This window comes from Typopeltis vanoorti, chromosome 24 (genome assembly GCF_054136105.1).
Source record: "Typopeltis vanoorti isolate ZY-2024b chromosome 24, IOZ_Tvanoo_1.0, whole genome shotgun sequence".
Lineage (NCBI taxonomy): Eukaryota > Metazoa > Arthropoda > Arachnida > Uropygi > Thelyphonidae > Typopeltis > Typopeltis vanoorti.
In genome coordinates this window covers 66122455-66148999 of record NC_143572.1, presented here as the reverse complement: position 1 = coordinate 66148999, position 26545 = coordinate 66122455, and the positions used below count along the sequence as shown (strand labels likewise).

At 36.3% G+C, this 26545-nt stretch overlaps 1 protein-coding gene across 1 annotated transcript in view; it reads right to left on the bottom strand.

The window, feature by feature from the left end:
* The window catches only part of LOC150093360 (stromelysin-2-like), a 61930-nt gene extending 54968 nt beyond the window's left edge, over positions 1 to 6962 (bottom strand). Inside the window, exon 1 of the mRNA XM_090413929.1 lies at positions 6839 to 6962. Within this exon, the coding sequence (XP_090270055.1) occupies positions 6839 to 6962 (124 nt within the window). The remainder of the gene's footprint in view (positions 1 to 6838) is intronic.
* Between the last annotated feature and the right edge of the window lie 19583 nt (positions 6963 to 26545).

Here is a 26545-nt window from a genome sequence, read left to right as displayed (position 1 = left end):
TTGGACGGCCCGGTTTTTCGTTGCCTCATGAGTCTCACGACCACTTTGAAATCGCTTAAACCACTCGCAAACTTGAGTACGGGATAAGCATTCATCACCGTATGATTTATGAAGCATTTGATGCGTTTCAGTAAAACTTTTACCATGTTTAACACAAAAGTCAATCGCAACTCTCTGTTTGAAACTCATTTTCCGACCGTTCGTCAAAACACACTGTCACTTTTGGCACTATAACTCGACTTCTAATGAAACAAATGTCATAAACAGTTGACACAACACTAATGAAGGTTGCCGCTTTCGACAACAAAAAGATACAACAGGTGGCGCGCCACTAGTTTCTTCTATTTTCGCAAAGTTCGGTTTCTTTTTTTGGACAGAGGGCGTATACAACGAAGTGTAGGCTTCTTTTTTTTTAGAAAAACTTTTGAATTTTTCACAATAGAAAAAAGCATTGTGTATTTTAAAATCTTATAAGATTATGTTGTGAAATTGACAGTAATTTAAATAAATTTATTCGAAAAATTTTTAAAGCATAGTTTTTTTTTTTTTTTTAAGTTGTGATAAGCGCAATTGGAAGAACGACGGTACATTGCGCCCTTCGATTGGAAAAGGCCTGAGTTCGATTCCCGTGTCATGACGGGAGCGGTAGATAGAGCTGATGTAGTTGATTGGTAATAGAGGTTCGGCAGTAGTGGAGACGAAGAGTTGTGCAGTAGGTGTCCTCCCGCGATGAGTCTTTGGACTCCTTGGAGGTGTCACGAATAATAATAATAATAATATGGAATTGGATGGAGAATCACATAAACACGAAATTTTTTAGAAATAATTTTATTGCGCAAATGTTTTTTTTCCCTTTACAATAGAGGCTAATATTTTCGTGTTTTGAAAAAAAAATGTTTTGTTTATTTCAAATAAAGGTTATTATTTTATTTTATTTTTAATGTGGTGAACTAAACTAATATTTAATATATTTATATAACAGACGGTTAGATTTCTGATTAGTCGTTTGTCATATATGTGTCATCTAATAACGAAAGTGTACGATTCATAAGTATGATTCCTATGCTTACATTCAACTAAAAAACAAACAAAAAATGTTCTTCACGTACTTCCCTTTTCATAACGTCATATCAAGTCTTTAGGAGACGCTCATTTACGCTACAAATTGTCAATCTCTATAGCTGTTTGTACAAGAAAATAAACTTGTGTCTGAAGGACGGCAACTAGCAGTTAACGTCATCTTGTTGCAAAAGAAGCATTGACTGCATTAGTGCGTCACTCGCCGACATCACAGGAAAAACTGACTGATTTCTAAATCCCTCCCCCCCCCCCACCTCATTTTATCTAAAATATACCTGAAGATGAAATGTAAACAGAAAACTGAAGAATTATTTTAAAATGTGAATGATATTTTTAATTTAATGTCATTAATTTATCAATAATTCAAATGGGTAGCGATGTAATGTAGACATTTTTTATACTGTGTTACTGGTAATCATAATAAATTTAATTCGGCATTTTAACGCCATTTGGGAAGGACTTTCTCCTCTCTCTGGTCGAACAAGATAGTAGGAAGTTGGGAGTAAAATACATGTCAGTTGAGCGGAAATCACCTCAATGTGACTTCCTTCCTGTGCTTTTAGGAGTGGTTTTCCGAAGGTTATACACGTAGTTTTACTTTTGATAGCTTCGGATGTTCCCTGATGTAAGCACGATTGGCAGAGCGATTTTTTAGTGTTTACTACTCGAAGTAAACATATGACGTAGCAGATAATGAGGAAATTATTCACGTGAATGTTTGGCCGATTTTATCAAGAAATGACTATCAATGAATAAGAGAGATCGTGATACAGAAAAAATAAATGCATACTGATAACAAAAATATAGTCACTGACCAGATGGACTTCTTTTTTTTTGGTCTTATTTTAGTTTGTTTCTAAGTTATTTGATATTCGTCACAACAATTTTTTTTTCTTCCCGAAAAGTCAGGTTTTAATCCTGCATCTTAAAAAAATGACCACAGAATTAACACTATTTCAGACAACAATACTAGTGTTGGTTTAGGATCACGAGATGGCTGCAGTTGCCTGCCGTTTAGATAAGTACAGTAAATGAGTATAGGAAGTAGTAAGTCTTTGTGTTAAGTGGAGCGGATATCCTGTGATGAGTCACAACTTCATGAAGGTCTTGAATAATGATAAAAAAAAAATTAAAACCTTATAAAGATCGAAGTATGTTCCTAGGAGAGCGCCCTAGTATGACTGGTTTATACTATTTAAGATTTTTTGAGAGAGAGGGAATATAAAAATTAACAATTAATAACAGCTTAAAAGTTACAAAATCTACTATGTAGAATTAATAGGACGAACGATAACCTGAATAATGAAAGAAAAATGAAACGTCCAAGTCAAAACGGAACTTTGGAACAGTCTATATCTAAACCGGAACAGGAAAACAAACCCGCTGTCTTTTTATTAATCGTCTAAAGCAAACACAGACTTACCTTATTAATTACCTTACCCTATTATTCTTGCAATGTTGCGTTTAACGCACATTTCCTTTTTTTTTTTTTTTTTTATCGAGATAGCTGCTCCCCATTTTGATCTGATTTTATACAATGTGAGCTCTGGAATTTCTAAAAACGGACTTTCCTAGAAAAAGACATGTGGTGGTAATTTCGACGAGCTACAAATAAAAATCATCTGCTCAAGCCGCGTGCCACCTTGCAAGTTAATGTAATACGCGTGCTTAAAAAAAAATAATAAAATAGTCAGTGTTGATTGTACATAGTACACAGATGCAATAGGTAAATTTGCATATATATTTTTTCGTTTTTAACTTTATTTCCTTTTTTTATATATAGATTTATCAGGATATGAATAAAATCAACGTTATTTTGCAACGGACTCTCACTTTGTAAACTATATATTTGTAAAAGATATGCACGCGACCACCTTTATTACATTAATCGTTACGAGGAGGAAGGGGGGAAAAATACGATCCACGGTGTTTACATGCACACATTGTCTATAGAGTACCGCAAATCAAAAATACAGTAATAAGGGAGACCCAAGTTATCTGTATATAGACGGAAATAACCTTCAGTTTTAATGACTACAGGAAAGAGATCACATTTTCTTAATGAAAAGACAGATTTCAAAACATTTCTGTTAACTACGTGGAAACATTATCTGCGCATTCATTCGTTTAGCTTTTTCTTTCTTTTTTTTTTTTTTTTTTTTTTTTCACAAGCTGGCTGTTTGCTTAAATTTGTATCCAAGGTTGCAATGCTGGCAGACTTTTTTTTTTTTTTAATATATGTAGCAATTGTTTTTGACAAAATGAAGTTACGACATTTAATTTAGCAATGAGACTTTAAGGTAAGTCAGTTAATCATGTGAGCAATAGTGCAAGAAAAAAAACCTGAATACTCTGTTCAGCTTAAAAGTCCCGTTTATAACTCACTGTTTAACAGAAGAGCAAAATAGACTTAGAGGGAAACACACACACACACACACACACACACACACACATAGTAACTATATATATAGTTGCTATGGAAAAACAACTTGTATTACGTTATTTTTCTATTTGGTTTTACCCGGTGATTGAATAACTTAAGTTCGTATTAAGTTAATGACTTGTCTTGCTGCTTTATTTTTTTTTAACTCTTTCTTTTATTTTCTTTTATTTATTTTCTGTAGAGCGGTTTATGAAGATCTTTTATCAAAATATTTCAAGCAACACTGACTGCTAGAGAAGGATATGACTGCAATATACGACATTGTATAGTTGGCTGTGTCAGCAGATATCCTTCCCTTCAAAATTGCAGTTTTTCGCATTACGTGTATAGAAGCGGTACTATCACTAGTGTTATTCTTTAATAAAGTTTTCTCAAGTTTAGCTTTGTTTTAAGTTTGATATTTAAGTGTGTACGGTTAATAAATCCATTTGGAACAAGTGGAAGAAAAATTGTTGACAGAGAGAGGAAATGAACATTTTTGAACTATTTTTATTAGAATAGTAAAGTTGAAATTTATTTAGCAACTTTTAACTCAAAGAAAAAAAATTCTAGTAATGGTATTAACTTTGCAACAGAACCTAATTAGATTTGAAACTTAAGCATAATTAACAAACATCGAAACTTTCATCTGAATATCCGAACAGCAATCCGCTTCTAAAGAGCAGGGATAATGAAATTAGAAAAAATCTCCACAAAAATACCTACTCGTGCAGCACAAAATATGCTAATTTTATATAAAATACAAGCATAATTCCACAAAGAAAAACATTGAAAAGGCTAGAAAATTTTAAAGAAATGACAGCTAATTCCTTGAAAAAAAATAAAGTATACAGGAGACAAGCATCTCATGAAATTGAGAAGAGATATCATAAATCAAATGTATAAAAGCAGTAGAAAAAGAGATTGAAGAACATAAACAATGGCTTTATTTTCAGTTTCTAACTCAACCAACAAAGCCTGTCGTAACAGAATAGCTTTAAAAATATTATAAACAAATAAAAAATAACAATCATGAAACCACAGCCTATTCAACGAGATGGCAAAAATCATATAACACATGAAAAAAAAAAAAAAACTTCAGTTTTACACAATGCCCAAGGACAAAGTAGTCAATAGATCTAAAATAGTACACATGAAACTAAGGACTTGATAACAAATAGCAATCTCGGTATAAGCATTATTTTAGAACATACCTTTTTTTTAAAGTTACAGACGATTCTGTTTAGTTAACACACAAAGAAGATAATTCACATCAAACTCTATCCCCGAAATTCTTTGAAATATAAGTGCATATACTGATACGAATAAAATCATTCTAAATCTGAATAAGTTAAATGCAGTTATAACTTTTGATTTAATATCTCGTTTGGTAAAACAACAAGAAAAATAAGCAGCAATAAGGAAATCCTATATCTGAACATTTTCTTTAAAAAGTGAATAAATAAAAAAGTTACCGGATGTTGAATTTCAATACGCATGCAATGATTATAGTCGTCTGCTAGTAAATGGCTAAGAAGCAGAATGTATTCTGTAAGAATAGTCATTATTTTGAGCATTTTTAGAAAGATTGTTATTTTAGATAGGGGAAAAAAATCTCATTAAACATTCTTCGATGGTAAATCTCAACAAATCCGGCTTTTGTTGCAGTTCCTTTTATCCTTGACCTTTCTTGCTTGCACTTAAGTATTTTGCATTGAATGTTATCTAACTTCTCTTGCAACATGCAACTCCGGTTTTTTTTTATTATTATTTTTTTCTCTATTTCCAACTGTGAAAACAACTGTGAGGAATGACGAAAGACATCTCAATTACAACCGTTCCTTTTAACCACCCTCTCTTTCAAACGAGAATATCGCACTTCAGATATCCACACCTTTTGACCTTGACGCACATCTTAATTTTCTGTTGAGATCCTGAAAGACGTCAAGAACTATTCAACGAAGGGGAAAAGGATTATTATTATTATGTATTCTACCTGCTTCTTATCCAGATATGCTTATTATAGGGTACAGTAATATAGCAGCTATTGTCTTATTTTTTTCAACATATTTTGTAATTAAAAATTCAAATGGGAAAAGAGGATGATGGGGACTTTATGTTATCAACTATTGTGTAAGTAGTGCTTACTTTAGAAAATATGAATATTTAAGTTAAGAAATTTTTTAAAAAAACCTCTTATTTCGCTAAGAGAACGTAAAAGAGTGAAGTTTCTGCTATAAAATGATCAAGAGCTTGTGCCAAAAATACATAATTGTTGTATATGGGCTCAAAGTAGCAGTAGTTATATTTTGCAATCGCTTATGTGCAATAAAACTGCGCATCTTTTTTTTTTTTTTAAATTCTCTCTCTCTCGAAAACCTAATGGATACACAAAACAAAACAACAACAACAAAAAAAAACTATATAGTATACCTGACGAAGATTATATTATGAACGATCATTCAAGTAATATATGTAAATCGATATGATCATAAATTTTGGATATCATGAAAAGTGTAATAAGCGGAAATAAGGAACTTACTTCCTGTTTAAAAACATTGTAACCATTAACCGGAAACGGAAAAAGTAACGACCTCACAGCATCGTAAAAAATTCATAATGGTGACAGTATGTCTAGTAGAGACAATTGCTGCAATAGTTGGCTTCCAAAAAAAAAAAAAAAGTCTGAAGTGCGACATGTATCTAACGAATGTAAAGTCTGTATGTATGTGTGTGTGTGTAAAAACAAAACTTTTTTTGTCCATTAATTTTCTTTTTTCCAAGTAATAATAAATAAATGATTTTTTTTTTTCCTTTTGTGCAAGCTTCAGTTTACAATATCATATATGCTTATTGTATATATATCATTATGCAGTTCGATTATGTCAATTTTTGGGGAATTTACCAGCAAAAGATTTTTGCTTCTCATTATAAAAACCAAATATATATATATATAATTAAATATTGTTCTATTTTATATAGTTATTTACGCCTACGCTAGAGATGCAAATGACTAGCGCTGCGGTCTAACGTGAAATATCAGAAGAATTTGAGCTAACGAAATTTTATAGAAACTAACAAAAGTCATATAATATAATTAAACGAAAATTTTTGTTTTGAGTTAATGCAACAATCGTTTGCTTTTGCTGGGAGTAGAAAAATGCTCAGTATATGTTCTTATTCATCTGATATCGAAAATAGGTTACTATTTAGTTTAAGTAGACATATTTTAAAGAAAACAGTTGCGGTAAGCTTTTGGAGACTTATCGAGAATCCATTTCAGATTCTATATATGTAACAGTTAAAATATAGTAAATATTGAATTTCTCAGCTTACCTGTTTCGTTAATTCCAACGAATCTTTGAAAATCTTTGATGGCATTCACGACAGATTCTTCCGATTTTAGTGAAGAGGATAATTGACTTGATTCATCCAAGTAGCCGAACCTTTGAAGATACATCTGTATGACAAAAAAAAAAGAAGAAATAATCCATTAAACCGGTATAAATAAAATATTTATTTTATTATTGCTTTATAATGTCCGCTTGTATCCCACGAGAGTTACATGTTTCCATAAAAACTAGAAACTGCATTTATCGATCTACTCAAACTATACTGGATATTTCATTTCACAAAACAATCGAATGCTTTTAGAATAATACGAATTATTGTTTTTATTAAGTAAAGCATGTGTATTTTTTATGTACTTATTACGCTTTCAATTGCTTCTCCACTTATGAGCGGCATTGATATGCATATCTCTTAGTTGGACAGACCTGGATTCCAATATCGTCAGGGACGTGAGGAAGTATTGCAATTGAGGTTGAGTTAACCAGTAAGGTATGAAGGAAGTAGGGTTTTCCTTCAGGAAATTCCAGTTTTCTTACCACAAACAAACCAGTCTGATAATACAAGCATAACACATTAAAGTCCGATAGGCTTAACTGTCTCAACTAACTGAAAACAATCCAATCATTTCCTTCTTCTTTTTTGTCGAAATTTTCTTAAATACATACAACATGCAACTTAAAATGTCAGCAGTTATAGATCTTTTGTAACAAACGTAATCATTTAAAGTAAAAATGCAAATACAGATTTTTATCAGTTACAAAAGAACATCCTTCACTTGTATATTCGTTTTATTGATTTTATATATTAAAAATTAAGTGCTCTGCGAAGGAAACACATCAAATATATGAGGATTAAAATATTAAGTAGCCAACAGTTGATAGCAGTCAATCGTAATCAATTGATTTTAAACCTTCAGTTTGTTTTCCTGGTAGTTTTATTTATCATCTTCAGATCTTACTGTTTGAAATTGCCGCCGAATTAAGGCTGTGAGGTCAGTGTTAAGTCTGTTCATTAAGTGGCTTGGAATGAATCCAGGTTTCTGTTAGAAAAACGGTTCCCCTTAGTAGGAGACAGGAAAAGCCGCTATAAAATTCTTCGCAACCGAAATTGGTTCGAACTCAGGTCTTTCTGACCAAAGGGTACCATCGATATAGACTGAGCTGGGTTCTCGCATATTCAGAGTGTGATCAGTGAATAAAGGTTATTACAGATTTTAGGTTAAACAATTTTCGACAGGTTTAAGACGTTGCTGTCCTCAAAACCTCTATGCGGAAGGGATATCAATGTATCAGCAAGTTGGTGCCCCTCAGTGGGCAGATAAAACAGAAATGTCTAAAATTCTGGTGACTAGGCTTCATCTTCACAATTCTGTGTTAGAGAGCGATCCTCCTAAAACCTTATGGTCTCTGTTGATGTTCACTAACTATTCTACAATTTTAATAGTATTGCGGCTGTTTTTTTTTTTTTTTCGCACTCTTCATCCCAAACTGACGTTGTTTTGGAACATGTTCAGAAATTCGCTAAAAAAATGTGATATCGAGTGTTTCCTTCAGGTATTTGTGATTTATTTATCTTACGAATACATCGCCACCTCCCAATAAAAGCAACAACGCTCTAGCACAATAACTCTACTCAGCATCAACACCAACAAAAACGGAAATCCCTTCAGATACATATCCTGTTACTTTATCGTCGGACCTCGTGTAATTTCATTTACGGGATTATCACTAGCCGGAATCAGTCATCAAGTATGAGTTGGATAAATTCAACGAAAATTTAGATAAATATTCGTGGAATGGTAGCATGTTATGGCGAATAATGAAAGAATAACAAAAGAGAAAACGTAACCTGTACAGGAGTTTGATATAAAACAAAACTTATATTTATATTTAGTTTTTATATTTTAAAACTAAAATTGAAAATAAGGAAAATCATTCTAGCCATTCATAAAATTTTACTTCACTTTTGTCTATTTGGACAGGATTCAACGTAAGAATTTTATTTAAGAACATAAAGAAGAAAAAAAAGGGTTTTTTTCTTACAATTATCAAAAGAGGAAGTTCTTTGAATTCAAGTACGAAAAACTGAAGTAAGCTATCTTTTATATATATAAACTGTATATATACTAGTGTTAGTGTTGAGTACAATGCAAGGAAGCAAAATGTATATTGCATTGAGTGTCATAGTACAAACAAAATCTTAACGATTAGAACAATATCCTTGATAGTCACGAATTTATTTATTCGTATGGTGTTCCCTCCCTTCCTTTGGGGGGGGGGGGGTGGAGGCGGGTTAAGCCCTCCGAATGAGGGATTGGGTATATATATTTTAAGATTGTAAGTCCGTGTGTATTCACGGGACCAGTTTGCCGGTTCTGAGGGACGAAAACCCTAGTTTTCGGTTGAAAAAGCCCTCTACCTCCGTATGAGACTGGCTAACTCACCTTTAGTAGAAAGAGACTGGATAAAGGTTCCTGACGTCATAGACAGGAATCGAACGCAGGTGTTTCCGACCAAAGGCTTCATCTATACAGACTGAGCTAGAGAGGCTCTATAGTCACAATAAAATCAGTAAACATAAATTAAAACACAGAATATTCCCTTGTTTAATTCATAATTATCGCATACAGCTGTGCAAATATTACAGGAATTTGAATATATTCCTTTAGTTCTATTCTTGAAAGACACTTGTGACATTAAATTAAGAATTATAAACACGTTAACACAAGAATATTTTAATGTTTGCCAAATATTTCAGTCTGAAACTAAGGGACTATCCTCAGTGGCTTGATAGGAACAGTTTTTACAAAGTGGAATACAAACAAGTGATCATTCAAAAGTAGAACGAAGTTCTACTTTTGAATGAACACTTCAGTGTGGCCTCACAACAGAGATTCCTTACCTTCCTTTTTAGCCAAAATCAATTTCTTACATCCTCGCATTAAATTTACCATGGAGATTGAAAAAGACAACAAGTTATCCTTGTTAGACATCCTCCTCACCCGCTCACCTTCAGGTATTCTGACAACAACAGTTTAGAGAAAACTCACTTTTACTAGACGTTACATTTTCAAACAATCTGCCAATCATCCTTATCAAAAAACAGGAATCATAAAATGTTTAATCCGACGAGCTAGAACTAATTGCTCAACTCCTCATGAATTACAGAAAGAACTTCCAACTATCAAATAGCACATGAAATTAAATGGCTTCTCCGAAAAAACTACACAACATCTGTTCGATTCCTACAATCCAACCCAGAACAACAAAGAATCAATACGTCGAGTTCCAATCCCATATATTTGCGGGATTTCAGAACCAATTTCAAGAATTCTGAAGAAATATGGTTTAACAGCCACGTATATACCTATTAACAAAATATCCACATATTCTGGGGGGGGGGGGTGGGGGGGGGGGGGGGTGGGGGGGGGGGGGGGTGGGGGGGGGGGGGGGTGGGGGGGGGGGGGGGTGGGGGGGGGGGGGGGTGGGGGGGGGGGGGGGTGGGGGGGGGGGGGGGTGGGGGGGGGGGGGGGTGGGGGGGGGGGGGGGTGGGGGGGGGGGGGGGTGGGGGGGGGGGGGGGTGGGGGGGGGGGGGGGTGGGGGGGGGGGGGGGTGGGGGGGGGGGGGGGTGGGGGGGGGGGGGGGTGGGGGGGGGGGGGGGTGGGGGGGGGGGGGGGTGGGGGGGGGGGGGGGTGGGGGGGGGGGGGGGTGGGGGGGGGGGGGGGTGGGGGGGGGGGGGGGTGGGGGGGGGGGGGGGTGGGGGGGGGGGGGGGTGGGGGGGGGGGGGGGTGGGGGGGGGGGGGGGTGGGGGGGGGGGGGGGTGGGGGGGGGGGGGGGTGGGGGGGGGGGGGGGTGGGGGGGGGGGGGGGTGGGGGGGGGGGGGGGTGGGGGGGGACTAGACCTGATATTTAAGTAAAAATGATTTAATATTAAAACACGACCAGTTTCGGCTTGTAACAGCTTTCATCAGGTGACATTGAAAAGAGAGAAAAAAGAAAAAACACTAAAACACTGAAGCTTAATTAAACTATGAACAACATAGAGAGTCTCTATACACAATTGATATTAAAACGTAGTGGTTGTATTTAAAGCTGTTGTATCGTTTGTTGTATTGTTGGGAAAGTTCGTGCTAGTAGCATTTCGTGAACGCCAGTACATGATTACAGCTGAATTACTATCTGGGAGGTTGTAGCTCAAGTTATTATTTAGATGAACAGGATTGAAGATGATTTCCCTAGATTCCATGATTTTTCTCTCTAGTTCATCATTGATTCGGAAGACGTCAGTAGATTTTTCCCAGCAAACTTTGTGACTTTGGCTTTCATCATTAGGATTAGCCGAGAAAAGGATATGACTTGATAATGCACTAGTTCGCTGTCTCTTTTAAGTAATGTCCCTCATGTGTTCTTTCATACGCAATTCGATAGATTTGTCTGTTTGCTCAAAATAAGGAATATCACAATCACACAATATTTTATATACATCAGGGTATTTAAGATGATGATGACAAGGTTTTGGGTGGTTTATTAAGAAACGGATTTTTGGAAGTGGAGTGAACAAAGTTCTGATATTGTATTTTCTTAGAACTTTTGCTAATTTATGTGAAACTGTACTTGTGTAAGGAATAGATATATTGCCTAATATATCTATTCCTTTTGAAATTGAATCGATTCAAATTCAAACGAATTTGAATCGATTCGTTTCTTCTGAGCGATGTGTAGGAAGATTTAGAAGGAATCTTTCAATGATTTTCTTGGAATATCGATTAACTTCGAAAGAAGTTTTCAGATGGTTTATTTCTGTAGGAAGTTCATTTCGGTCATCCAGAAGAGAACGGGCTCTATGTCCCAAGGTGGATATTATTCCATGCTTATGAGGAGGGAAGTGAATGGACTGACTATGCAGATATCTGTTGGTATGTGTGGACTTTCTATATATCGATATTTTGAGTTTACCAGAAGATATCAAGAACAGGCAGGGAATTGTCTGTTTCAAGCTCGGCAGTAAACTTAATACTTTGATGTCGGCTATAGAGATGTTCCATGAAAACCATAAGGGAATCATGTCCATGGCTCGAAATAATGAAGACATTATCTACATAGTGTTTCCAAACTTTAGGTGTTAACATAAAGGAAGAGATAACCTTGGTTTCAAAATCCTCTAATTAAATATTTGCCAGTACAGGGAATAAAGGATTACCCATAGCCAACCCATGATTTCGTTTGTATATATATTATCTTGAAATCTGAAGTAACCGGACTTGATGCAATGTGTGAGCAAGGCTAACATTTTTTTTTTTGGATAACTTTTCCTTGAGTAATGTTACGACTTCATCTGTTGGGTCATTAGTGAACAAAGAAAATATGTCCAAGCTAGCCATGATTTCATCTTCATTAACTGTTATATCCTTGATGTACGAAACAAATTCTGTAATGTTCTTGATAAAGGACGGCGACTTGCGTGAAAACATTTGAGGTATTTGGGAAGATATTTTGAAAGGTGGTACATTTGAGAATTTATACCTTTTACAATGGGGCGTAGTGGGGTGTTCTCTTTATGGATTTTAGGAACACCATATATGCGAGGAATTAACGAATGGAGAGAGCGTAGAGATAAGCGAACGTTTCGGGATAATTCAGTGGTTGTTTTTAAAATAGAAAAAGCTACTTCATTTCTCCCTTCCCAAGATGCAAAATTTCTACGTATTGAATGAATCTTTATTATCAATAACAAAACCACCTGCAGATAACATTACTTTATCAGAACGCAAAGCTATGAAAAGTTTAAAAAACAACAGAGATATAATTATCCTTCCTGCGGATAAAAGCAATGCAACATTCATCCTCAACTCTGAAGATTACCAGAATAAAATGCTTGAATTACTACAAAATGATACCTACTCTACACTCTAGAGAGATTCAACTCGTGAACTTCAAAATCCTAGAAACAACTTATTAAAAACAACCACTGAATTCTGCCGAAACATATCTCTACGCTCTCTCCATCCGTTAATTCCTCGCATATATGGTGTTCCTAAATTCCATAAAGAGAACACTCCACTACGCCCCATTGTAAGAGGTATAAATTCTCCGATGTACAACCTTTCAAAATATCTTGCCAAATACCTCAAATTTTTTCACGCAAGTCGCTGTTCTTTATCAAGAACATTACAGAATCTGTTTCGTACATCAAGGATATAACAGTTAATGAAGATGAAATCAAGGCTAGCTTGGACATATTTTCTTTGTTCACTAATGACCCAACAGATGAAGTCCTAACATTACTCAAGGACACGTTTTCCAAAATAATATGTTAGCCTTGCTTACACATTGCATCAAGTCGTTACTTCAGATTTCAAGATACTATATACAAGCAAAATCATGGGTTGGCTATGGGTAATCCTTTATTCCCTGTACTGGCAAATATTTAATTAGAGGATTTTGAAACCAAGGTTATCTCTTCCTTTATGTTAACACCTAAAGTTTGGAAACACTATGTAGATAATGTCTTCATTATTTCGAGCCATGGACATGATTCCCTTATGGTTTTCATGGAACATCTCTATAGCCGACATCAAAGTATTAAGTTTACTGCCGAGCTTGAAACAGACAATTCCCTGCCTGTTCTTGATATCTTCTGGTAAACTCAAAATATCGATATATAGAAAGTCCACACATACCAACAGATATCTGCATAGTCAGTCCATTCACTTCCCTCCTCATAAGCATGGAATAATATCCACCTTGGGACATAGAGCCCGTTCTCTTCTGGATGACCGAAATGAACTTCCTACAGAAATAAACCATCTGAAAACTTCTTTCAAAGTTAATGGATATTCCAAGAGAATCATTGAAAGATTCCTTCTTAATCCTCCTAGACATCACTCAGAAGAAACAAATCGATTCAAAGGCAATATATCTATTCGTTACATAAGTACATTTTCACATAAATTAGCAAAAGTTCTAAGAAAATACAATATCAGAACTTTGTTCACTCCACTTCCAAAAATCCGTTTCTTAATAAACCACCCGAAACCTTGTCATCATCATCTTAAATACCCTGATGTATATAAAGTATTGTGCGATTTTGATATTCCTTATTTTGGGCAGACAGACAAATCTATCGAATTGCGTATGGAAGAACACATGACGGACATTACTTACAAGAGACAGCGCGCTAGTGCATTATCAAGTCATATCCTTTTCTCGGCTAATCCTAATGATGAAAGCCAAGTCACAAAATCTGCTGAGAAAAATCTACTAATATCTTCCGTTGCAATGATGAACTAGGGAGAAAAATCGTGGAATCTAGGGAAATCATCTTCAATCCTGTTCATCTAAATAATAACTTGAGCTACAACCCCCCCAGATAGTAATTCAGCTGTAATCATGTACTGGCGTTCACGAGATGCTACTAGCACGTACTTTTTCAACAATACAACAAACGAAAGAGCAGTTTTAAATACAATCACAACGTTTTAATGTCAATTATGTATAGAGACTCTCTATGTTGTTCGTAGTTTATTTAAGCTTCAGAGTTTTAGTGTTTCTTCTTTTATATTCTCATCTGATGAATGCTATTACAAGCAAATTAGTCGTGTTTTAATATTAAAACCTTATTACATAAATCTCGGTTCTAGTCATTCAATTCTTTTTAATATATATATATATATATATATATATATATATATATTTGAAAGTGCCACTCCTTAGCCTACTACGAAAAACTACAGCACAGTGAGTTATCGTTCGCCCACCGTTTCCAGGTCCCTGCTTTTTCCAAGAATAGTCGATTCATGCTGAAGGGGAGAAAAAAATGAAGGACGTCCGAATTGGTCGCCAACACGCGAAATCACGTGCTTTATAGGTAAAATTTTCCAACTGTTATACAAGCAACATAGTTAACTACAATAATCATAAAAGAGAAGTTAATTTTCCGACCAGTAATAATAAACAACTCATCCTACTATACGGACTGATTACCCTATTATCGGAATGGATTCTTCTTTTTCTGAGATGCGCAGAAGTGTCGAGGGACCTCAAATCGGTGGGCGAACTATAGCCGGTCTTGCATGGAAAAAGCATGATTTTCTTCATCCAGAACAGGCAAATTAGACTGCATACACACGCAATGAAGACCAAATATAAATATGTTGGATGAATTGTATGGAGACCTTCAAAGATAAATCTTAGGTTTCCATTAAAATGGCATGTTAATAATAAGAAGTAATACAAAATGCTACCTAGTTTATGCTTATGATCAGATTTCATGTCAAATTTTGAAACTATTTGATTCTTTTGTAGATTCCTAAATTTGTAAACATTTAAATAAGCTTTTAGCACATTTTACCAACTTTGTGATATTATCTTCTACAGTGTTTCAAAACTTTCACATGATGCTTGTTCATCTACTCTCAGACATAATTTGGTTTCTTAATATGATTTTCTCACTGAATCAATGATTTTTTTTTGTTTGTAATTTTCCACCATGCGTGTTAGGTTTTGTTCATGTTTTCAAACTCTTGAGTTTTCCCTCAACAATATTAAAAAAAATTAAATGCTAACGCCTTTTAGTCTCCTATAGGGAGTAGGCGAGTTCAGAGATATTTGGCCCAAGACTATCACTAATTATAAACGGCATTTAGCGAACAGATGGCTGAGAAGTGCCGTCATCTGGTGGTGCCTAATCCTAACACTATGTTTGTTATATGAAAGAGTGGGGGTTGTACTAGAAAAAATTGCCTGTGACACTCATCAAGTAACTGGAAAGCGTTCGAAGAAAGACTTAGAAGAAGATTCTCTAGTCGACGACTACAATTTAATACCTAGGCCAGGACTGTCCAACCTTAGGTAATTCGAGGGCTGCATTAAAAACAAAAAAAGGTTTATTCAAGGGCCGCATTCAGAATAGTAAATACAGTACACATATTATATAAGTTGGAACAAAACTGTGCAAGATCGCTTCTTTGACACATCTAATATTTGAAAAAAAAAGTGGGTATATAGTGATGTAAAAACACCAAATAAAATGATCAACATCGAGATTATCGATTAGTGATAGAATTAAAATATTTAACCACTTTACCGGCCATTATGGATCAAATACGCATCCACATGCGCTTCGTATCCATCATATACTTCAATGTAATATCAATGGTATTACAATTTTAATGGGGATGAGAAGTCAGATTACACCTCCTCGTGGCCCCACTGGACCTTTAAAGCTCTTGACCAAATTTCTTAAGGTGACTAACGTGGCAACGGGATCCAATTTTCCAATGAAGAGTCATAGAAAGATATCAATCAATGCTACTGCGTCTGGGGAAGCCGACCCGTCTGGGGCTGAAGTCCATGCTTCTGATGATAAATATGCTATGAGGACTCATATTAACATTTTGCAGCTCAATATCGGTACTCAAACTTCTACGGGGTATATGTGAAATTATAAGGCAGGTTAGTATGACATGCTAAGGAGATGGCTTGGATTGGTGCCGTGGCATGTAAAACTGCACGTTGATATTGCATGCGAAGTGGTAAACTAGTATTTGAGGGAGGTAATGACAGACTGCATACCTAGAGTCAGGAGAGTAAAACAAGTGGGAGTTACATGAATGAATAACATCGTCAAGTTGGAACTGCAAGAAAAGAAAAAAATGTGGTGGGAATTTAAAGAAAAAGGTGACCTGCAGGCACATGAACAGTATAAGGCACAGCCGAAAGAGTAACGCGTGTGGTAAGAAAGGCAAAAGCAGATTATGGAAGGAGGTTAGCAATATAGGTTAAAGAGTATCCCAAACAGTTCTTTCGATATGCTGCAAGTAAAAGAAAGAACGTATATGGCAGAATGATTTTAAGGATGGCTAATGTAGGGAGGTAGTCGAAATAGTAAAATTACAATTTTACTATTTCGACACTTTGTCCAAATAGTAAAATCATCTAGGTGGTGATATTGCAGAAATGAGAGAGCCAAAGGGTTATAAGGGAACTGTGGTACTTGAAATGGAGGTGCATAGCATATTACAGAACCTAAATGTGAATAGATCTGTAGGATTTAATGGCATACCAGCTAGAGTTTTACGTGAAGCGGTTAGGGAATTGTCAGTGCCCTTAAAAAAATATTGTTTAAGCTAAGTCTCAGCTCTGGGTTATTCCGGAGGGGATGAAAGAGGGGAATATAATTCTGTTGCATAAATGAGGCTCCAAGACTGATGTAGCAAATTTTCGACCTCTCAGGAACAGTTGTCAAATTATTGAAGAAGGTGTTCAAGAGATAAATACATGGATAGATGGAAATGAGATAATGTATGCGAGCAGCATCGTGCACAGGGTTACAGTGATACTTCTGGAATTTGCAAAGGCCTTTGACAGGATAAGATATGCAATTGTAATGATGCAAAGTTGGACAGTAAATATAACAAATAAATCAGCTAATGCCTTTTATTCCCTTATAGGGATAGGCAAGGCCATGACACTCCCATCTAGCTTTTGGAGACTGAGTAGGCAATTCAATCGTCACCGGTAGCCAATCAGAGATAGCTGGCCCATGTCTCTGGATAGAGTTGGATAGAGCAATAGTTAATACAGATTATGTCAAAATTTTGCAGGATGATTTGGATAGCTTGCCAGACTGGGCAAAGGAGAATGGGTCAGTTTAATCTGATAAAGTGTAAGGTTATGCATTCTGAGGTGAAACGATTACTAGCGGTACACCACATTGGAAGATTTGTATTCCAGGAAATTGACGAAGCCAGAGACTTCGCAGTGTTAGTGGATAGGGAGTTGAAGTTTAGGAGACACTTGCTAAAAGTGGCTAAAGCAACTTGGTTGAGTTGGTTACAAGCAGAGACAAGCAGGTTATTGTTTCTCTTTATCGAGCCTTGATAAGACCGCCATCTTGACTGCTGTGTTTAGATCTGGGCGCCAGGATTTCTTGTTGATGAGAAGAAAGGGAGAGGATGATCTAGAGTGACCAAGATGATGGCAGGTCTATGGAATAAACCTTACGAGAATAGCTGAAAGATTTGTGAGTTACAGAAACTTGTTGATAGGCGGAAAAGGGGTGATATGATTGAGACATTCAAATTACTGAGGAGATTTTACAAAATTAATTCAGAGGAAAATTTTCAGAACCTGGTGGTGGAGGAATAGGGGCTTTTCATGGAAACTGAGTAAGAGTGTAGTTAGCAAAGGTTCTTGACATGATGTTTAGCACCTCCCTCGAAGAATCATAAGGACTCCTTGCCCGTAATAATAACAATGACTTGTAACAACGTTAGTAACTGTACTCATGCACTTTGGTGTGATGAGATATCCATTGTCATATTATATTGGTAGGATTATGCTAAAAGAACTGATCAGGACAGGATCTTGAAGTCTTAGTAGACGGAAGTTGGAGTTCAAGGGCCATATCGCCAAGATTGTAAATAGAAATTACAGGATAATTGCTATTCTGAAACGAACCTTGAAGTGTAAAAATAAGGAAGCCATTTTGTCTTAACATGGACTTCATAAGAGTTTACTTGAACGATTGAGCGCAGTCTGGGCTTCTTTGTAATTCTCATACAGTGAATTACAAAGCATGCAAAGGAGAGTGTTAAAAGTGATATCAGGATTGTGGAATACAGATTATATATTTCAGAAAGAGGGGAAGTGATATAATTGAGACTCTGAAACTTCTCATAGAGTTACACAGGATATTAGCTGATGGATTTCATCATTTTATGCAGGGTGGGGAAAAGACGGATGGGCATAATTAAAAGACAGAATGAATGCCGTTTAGACGGATTAGAGATTATAAAAGTGGGAACAATTCCTTTACACTCCTTACATTTACTATGCCCCATGGCAGGCTACTCCTTTCATTTAGAGAAATAATTTTCTGCTAGAGAGATGTAAGTGAATCAGGATTGTGCCATCGGGCATAGTAAATGTAAGTAAATGTAAAGGAATTCAGTGACGATTATGACAGCTTCTGGATAATATACGTCTTCCCTCAGTGAGTTCCTTCCTCCCTGAAGGAATCGCTTAACTACAACAACAACAACAATAAAATTCAGGGCCTGTGTAGCTCAGTAGAAGTGGCCTTTGCACTCTAAGACTCTTGACCGCACGAAGAAAGACTTGTGTTCCAATCTAGTCGTCGATTAGAGGAACATTATCTGAGCCTTTTCTCGTCCGGTTCCCGAGGTAGTCGATCTCTGGCACGGGAAAGCGGGTTTTTTCTCCTGGAAACTCGGGTTTTTCGTCCCGTAAACTGAAAAAAATTGGCCGTCAAACTCACACTATTTTCAGACATTAAATATGTTGTGTTAGGGATCACCAAATGGCGGCACTTAATAGCAATCTTCTTCACTTCGTATCGAATAATTTAATGATAGCCTTGGGCCAGCTATCTCTAATTGAACTTTAATGGAAAAAGTTTCTATGGAAAAACTAATGGAAATTGAACTGCCCATTCAGTCTTCAAAAGTTAGGGCTAAAACGGCCTCGCTACTTCCTAAGCAGTACCAAAAAAGTGTTAGCTGATTTTTTTTTCTTTTCTAATAATAATATGCTTAACAATGGAGACTGAGTCAAGGAACCTAGAGATGAGAGTACTGTACACAAACCCGTATGGAGATAACTTATTATATATATATATAACAGCCAGGACTATGAGGAACAAAGGTTTTGAGTCTGTTACCTTGTGAACACGTTGTGGTCTACGACTATCGCCGTCAGTAAAACTTAGCTCTCAGAATCAGATGCATTTACTGTTAATAAGTGTAAAGGGTACAGTATTTTTAGAAAAACAAATTTTTCTATGCATCCCTTCGACCCGTTTCAGAGTTAGTGATCTCTGGTATGGGCAAGTGGAAAATTGCAGAAAAAGATGTCCTTGATGTATGGAGCAATTACTTCGAAAAATTGCTAAATGAAACAGACAGTGACAAAACAGTGGTAGGAAACTCTCAACAGTCATGCCATCAAGAATATGTAACCATACTTGATGTAGAAAAAGCCATCAAAAGCCTGAAATGAGGAAAGTGCAGCGGATGTACATGATGTAAATGATATATATATATATATATATATATATATATATATATATATATATATATATATATATATATATAAAGAGAAGATGAAATTACAAACGTTTTTAAGTCACGTTGTTTGTCTTACCAACTTACCGGCTTACCAGCCCTGAACTCGGGGGGGGGATACCGTCGGCGCCAGGGGGAGAATCCCTGGAAGAATATATATATATATATATATATATATATATAATGTGAATTAAAATTTAATGTATAATTTCGGAGGTATTTCTCGACTAAGTGATACTGGTAAGATTTATGAAAAAAAATCTTGAAAACGGTTGAGAAGGATAGTCGAAGGGAAGATTGGTAAAGAATAAGCTGGATTAAACAGAAACAAAGGCCGTGAGGATCACATTTTCACTTTAAGACAAATAGTTGAGAAATAATGGGAATATATCATCATCATCATCATCATCAAATTCCTGACATGTACCCTGTACAGTATTATTTATCTAGTATTATCATTTCCTGTACACCCTTAAGGGGTGTACAGGAAATGATAGTACTAGATAAAAATTTTACATCATTACTAACTTACTAACTATAATTTTCCTCCACATGAGTCTATTACTTGTCAAGACTCCAACATAATCAGATCTTATATTTCTATCGTCTAAGGCACTTTGTAGCATATCAATCCACCTATATCTTGGTCTTCCTCTGGATCGTTTTCCTGCCAACCTGGCAGCGAACACTTGGTTTGCTAATCTTTCTTCACCCATTCTGTTTAAGTGACCATACCACCTATGATTAGCTCTGTTAACGCATTCCTGGATGCTGACAACGTCAAGTTCTTTCAGAATATCCTCGATTTTAATGTGATATTTCCATTGATTCCATCTGTTCATGCCCCTAATATTTCTCAGGACTCTCATATCTGCAGTCTCTAGTCTTTGGTCAAATGTTTTACTTCTGATCCAGCTCTTGGATCCATAAGTTAAAACGGGTTTGAACAGTCTTGTATACAGCTAATTAAGTGTTCTGACTAATTTCTCTCTTATTCCATATAAATTTATTCAATTGACTTCCTTCCATACCAGCTTTGTTGATTCTGTTCTCTATTTCCGTATTTAATTTACCAACTTCACTAAAAATCGTGTCTAAGCAGCTGAAAACTTTCAGTTATTCCACAGGTTCCGCGTTCACAACACAGTTGAAAGTTTCAACGAATCTACCTATTTTCATTGTCTTTGTCTTTTTAATGTTGACATTCATACCATATCTATTACAACTATTATTCAATTTAGTGAGGGAATCTTGCACACTTGTAGCGGATTTCTTTAGAGGTATAGCATCGTCCGCATAAAGCAAAGTGCTGACATTAACATCTCCAATTCTATTATCATGTTTAATACCACTTTCCTTGTGTGATCAATATAGATAATGTATACTTTGTCTCACACCAGAGTTAACATTAAACCACCTTCCTGTACTTCCTTCAATTCTAACTGCTGACTTACAACTCAAATAAAGACTAAGTATTTCTTGATATAATGCTCCATTGACACCATATAACTGTAGCGTATTGAATAACTTCCCTCTTGGCACCTTGTCATATGCCTTTTCCAGATCGACAAAACTTAAATACAGATCTTTGTTATATTCCCATGCTTTCTCGACTATTTATCATAAAGTGAAGATCCGATCCTCATAGTCTCTATTTGTCGTGAATCCAGCTTGTTCTTCAACAATTCTTCTCAACTGTCTCGCAAGTATACTTGTATAGATCTTACCAGGAACACTCAGAAGGGAAACACTTCTGTAATTCTCACATTCAGATTTAGTTCCCTTTTTCTGTATGTGTACTATTAGAGCTCTACTCCAATCATCGGGAATTCGTCCCTCTGTCCAGGCTTTCTGAACTATGCAGTGCAGCCACTATAAGACTTTTATACCACCATACTTCAGGATTTCTGGTTGAATATCATCTACTCATGCTGCCTTTCCAGATTTTAAGCCTTTGATGGCTTTTTCTACTTCAAGTATGGATATGTATTTCTGACTATATGACTGTTGAGTGTTTTTTACCACTGTGCTATCACTGCTTGCTTCATTTAGCAATTTTTTCGAAGTAAATACTCCATACTTCAAAGGTATATTTTTCTCCCGTTTTCATGTCACCTTTATCATCTCTAATTCCTTTTATAACGCTCTTTCATCCATTTCTGAGCTTCTTCAACAACCTCCAGAATATCTTATCACCTTTTTGATATTTATTTTCTATGTTCTTGCCAAAGTCCTCCCACGACATTCGTTTAGCTAGATTTACAATATTTCGCTTTCTTACATTTGTCTCTGTATTATCTAAGAGCAACAGCTGACTTATTTGACAGGAACTTTTGATATGCTTTCTTCTTTTCCTTCACTGCCTCTTTAACTTCCTGTGTCCACCACAGAGTTCTGATTTTCTATCAGAACTCTGTGGTGAAGTTCTGCAGACAACCTCACACATACCACTTTGGCTGAATCAATCAGGGTTTTCTTCAAGGCTGGCCACTGACTCTCCAAGATTTGGTTCCTGTTCTCAAACTCTTTGATTTTTTCTTCCATTATCTTTGTGTATTTCAGTCTACTGTTAACATCTGACAGCTGCTCAACTTTTATTCGCTTTAATACCTTCTTACATATTATTATTTTCAATGTGAAATTCAATTTTTTCCTGCTCAAGACTAAATAGTGATCACTTCTAATTTCAAATCCTCTGTACACTTTGGTGTCCTGCATCAGGGAGAAAACATCATTATCAACAATAACATAGTCAATGAGAATTTTCTTATTCCTTGCTTCTTCTCTCCATGTGAATTTGTGCACATTTTTATGTTGGAACATGCTGATAGTAATAATCAGTCCATGTCCTGAGCAGACATCCAACAGGTATTTGCATTAATATTAACTATACTCTTTTCGCCAAATTATCCCAAAATATTTTTGTATTTCTGACAATTATTTCCTACTCTGCTATTTAGGTCTCTGCAAAGATCAACTTTTCCTTTTTGATTATGTCAGTTGCCTTTTCTAAAGCATCAAAAAATTCCATTCCTCCACTTTTACCTTAGTAGTCCCTTCTGTGGGACCATAGTCCAGTTCCCCATTCTCATATTTGCCCACATTACTCTACTTGAGACTGTCTGTGATTCAAGAAGATTGGCCTCGTATTTTGTGTTGAATACCATGGCAACTCCTTCTTTTCCTTGATTGTCATTTCCTGAATATAACATTTTGTATTTATTGCTCAAAAAGATCTCACCAATTTTCGTCTTTTTTGTTTCAGTCACCCTATTATGTCGATCTGGTACTTATCTAATTCCTCAGCTAGCTCCATTTCTTTGCCATTCAGGCTTCTTATGTTGATCGTTCCGATCTTTAACTCTGGTGATGTTGATTTTGGGTATGCATTCAGATCTGTTCCAGTAGCTGACTTTTCACTGTTCCCCCTGGTTCCCTGGCGAAAACAACTGGGGCATTGTTTAACCTGATGACCTCCCATTCGGCATGAAATTTTGTCATGTTGTAACTCCGGCCATCTCGCTTCCGTTCTGCAATCCTGCTTGTATCCCACATCCTAATTCCTTCTCAACTTCACGATCCTCTTTCATTGTTGAACCGAAGTATGTAAAGTCACTGACCTTCCTGATGACATCTCCTTCCAGCTTCAGATCTGTCTCCTGGCTGCCATCCACTTAGCAACACATAAACTCTGTCTTACTTCTGCCCAGTCTAATACTTCTCTCTTTCAGTACTTGCCTCCAACTTTCCAGTTTAGCTGCTACTTCTTCTCTTGATTCTGCAAACAGCACGATGTCATACAACATAATCCAAGGGGCGTGTTCTCTCATCTCCCCACCTCCATGTCAATATTAAACAGGAACGGACTTATTGCTTACCCTTGATGAAAGCCAACTGTCACTGGAAAACTTTTTGTCTCTCTCTCAGGCAGGTCTGAACTCTTGTCTTCACATTTGTGTACATCTCCTACTCCAGCCTGACATTTCTCTGGTACCTTATTCTCCCTGAGACACCTCCAGACTTCTTGCCTTGGCACTCTATCATAAGCTTTCTCCAGATCAATAAATACCAGATGTACAGATGTAGCTACCGTTGCTTCTCTCGAAACTTTTCCATTATCTGTCGTAACCCAAAGATAGCATCTGTCGTCGATCATTTTCACTTTATGACAAATAGTTGAGAAATCATGGGAATATAACAAAGATCTGTATTTCAGCTTATACACCTGGAAAAAGCATATGAGAAGGTGACATGGGAATAGCTTCTCAAAATGCTACAGTTGTATAGTGTCAATGAGATATTATATCAAGCAATACTTAATCTTTATTTGAGTTGTGAACCAGCAGTTAGAATTGAAAGAAGTACAGGAAGATGATTTAATGTTAAAACTGGTGTCTGACAAGGATGTAATTTTATGAAGGAAAGTGGTATAAAACCTGATATCAAAATTGGAGATGTTAATCTCAGCTCTTTACTTTATGCAGGTGAAGTCATACTTTTGAATAAATCCGCTACAATTCTTCAAGATTTCCTGATTAAATTGGATAACTGTTGTAATAGATATGGTATGGAAGTCAGCAATAGCAAGTCAAAGAAAATGAAAATACGCTTGAAGCATTGAAAATATCAACTGCATTGCAAATGAAGATACTGTAGAATAAGTAAAACTTTTCAGCTACTTAGGTACAATTTTTAGTGAAGATGGTAAATTAAATATAGTAATAGACAACAGAATCAGCATAGGTAGTAAGGTATTAAGTCAGTTAATAAATTTATATGCAATAAAAGAGAAAATAGTCACACACTGGCCACACTAAGGAAGACTTGATTTCGAGTCTAATAGGGACTAGAATCAATTTTTCTAAGCCTTTTTTCGACCAGTTCCCGAGTTAGTCGATCTCTGGCACGCAAGCTGGCTTTTTCTTCCGAAAACTCAAGAAAATCGACCGTAGAACCCACATTATCTCAGACATTAAATACGAGTGTTAGGGGTTAGGGACCACGAGATGGCGGCACTTGTTCAGCAACCACACTTCACTGCGTGCTGCTTAATTAGTGATAGCCTTCTTCCAGCTATCTCTGCTTGGGTACCAGTGGAGACTGAACTGCTCGCTCAGTCTCCAAAAGTGAGATAGGGCTAAAAACGGCCTCACCTACTCCCTATATATACGGGAATAAAAAGGCGTTGCTGATTTTTTTTTTTTTTTGCTGACTAAATTAGCTATATACAAGACAATGTTCAAGCGAATTTTGACTTATGGATCTAAGAGCTGAGTTAGAAATAAAACACTTGGCTAGAGTCAAGAGATCGCAGACATATGAGTCCAGAGAAAGATTTGGGGCATGAACTGATAGTATTAAGGCAATATCATATTAAAAATGAAGATATTTGCAAAGAACTTGACATTGTTAGAATTCAGTAATATGTTAGTAGAGCTAATCTCTGATTCACTTAAACAGAATGGGAGAAGAAAGAATAGCAAAACAGGTGTTCTCTGCCAGGTTGGCAGGAAAAAGTCCCAGAGGAAGACCAAGATATAGGTGGATTTTGATAGAGTAAAAACTACCTTAGAAGACAGAAATATAAAAGTTCTGATAATGTTGAAGTTTTGAGAGGAAACAGATTGATGTAGAAGAAAATTGCAGATAGGAAGTTAGTAATGATGTAAATTTTCCATGTAGTACTATCATATCCTGAATCTCCCTTGAGGGTAGTACATGGCAGGAATTTGATGATGATATTCAGCAATTTTGAGCCTGTATGGCTCAATGAATTGATGTTTGCATTCCTCAGCGCTAAGCCGCCCGAAGATTGCATTCGAGTTTAATTCTAGTCGCCGACTAGAGGAACTTTTACTAAGCTTTTTTTTCGACTGTTTCCAGAAATAGTCGATCTCTGGCACGGGCAAGCGGGTTTTTTCTCCGGAAATTCCGGTTTTTCGCCCAGTTAACTCAAAAAAATCGATCGTGGAAACCACACAATTTCATTAAAAATATTGTGTTAGGGTTAACTCCGGACTGCTTAATTAGTGATAGCCTTGGACCTGCAACTCTGGTTGACTAACAATGGAGATTGAACTGTCCTCTTAGTTTCCAGGAGTTAGATAGGGCTTGAACGGCCTTGCCTACAGACCCTATACGGTAATAAATGGCGTTAGCAGATTTTTTTCTACATTCAGTGATTGTGTGTGTGTAAAGGCACCCATGATGAATTCAACGAACAAAACAATGCACAATCTAGAGTCTGAATCAACAACTTTGAATGCAGCAGTCTTTCTGGATGTAAAGCTGCTGGGATCTTATGGGATGCTGCAGTTTCTATATTCTAATGCAAGAATCATCAGGAATAAGAGGGAGAAGTTTTTGGATTTGAATAGTACAATCTCTCTTTGGAGAGTAATAGGTATTAATGAAACTTGCCGAACAGCGGATGACGAGTTACAGAGAAAGAATGTGATGGATTTAGTATTTTCAGGTAGGACAGGGTAGACACGACAGGGGTAGAGTGATGTAGATGTTGCAGATGAATCACACAAGCAGCAACTAGTAAGAGATTAACATGAATAGTAGAAATATATTACTTGTTGCTGCTTAAGGCCAGGGATGATG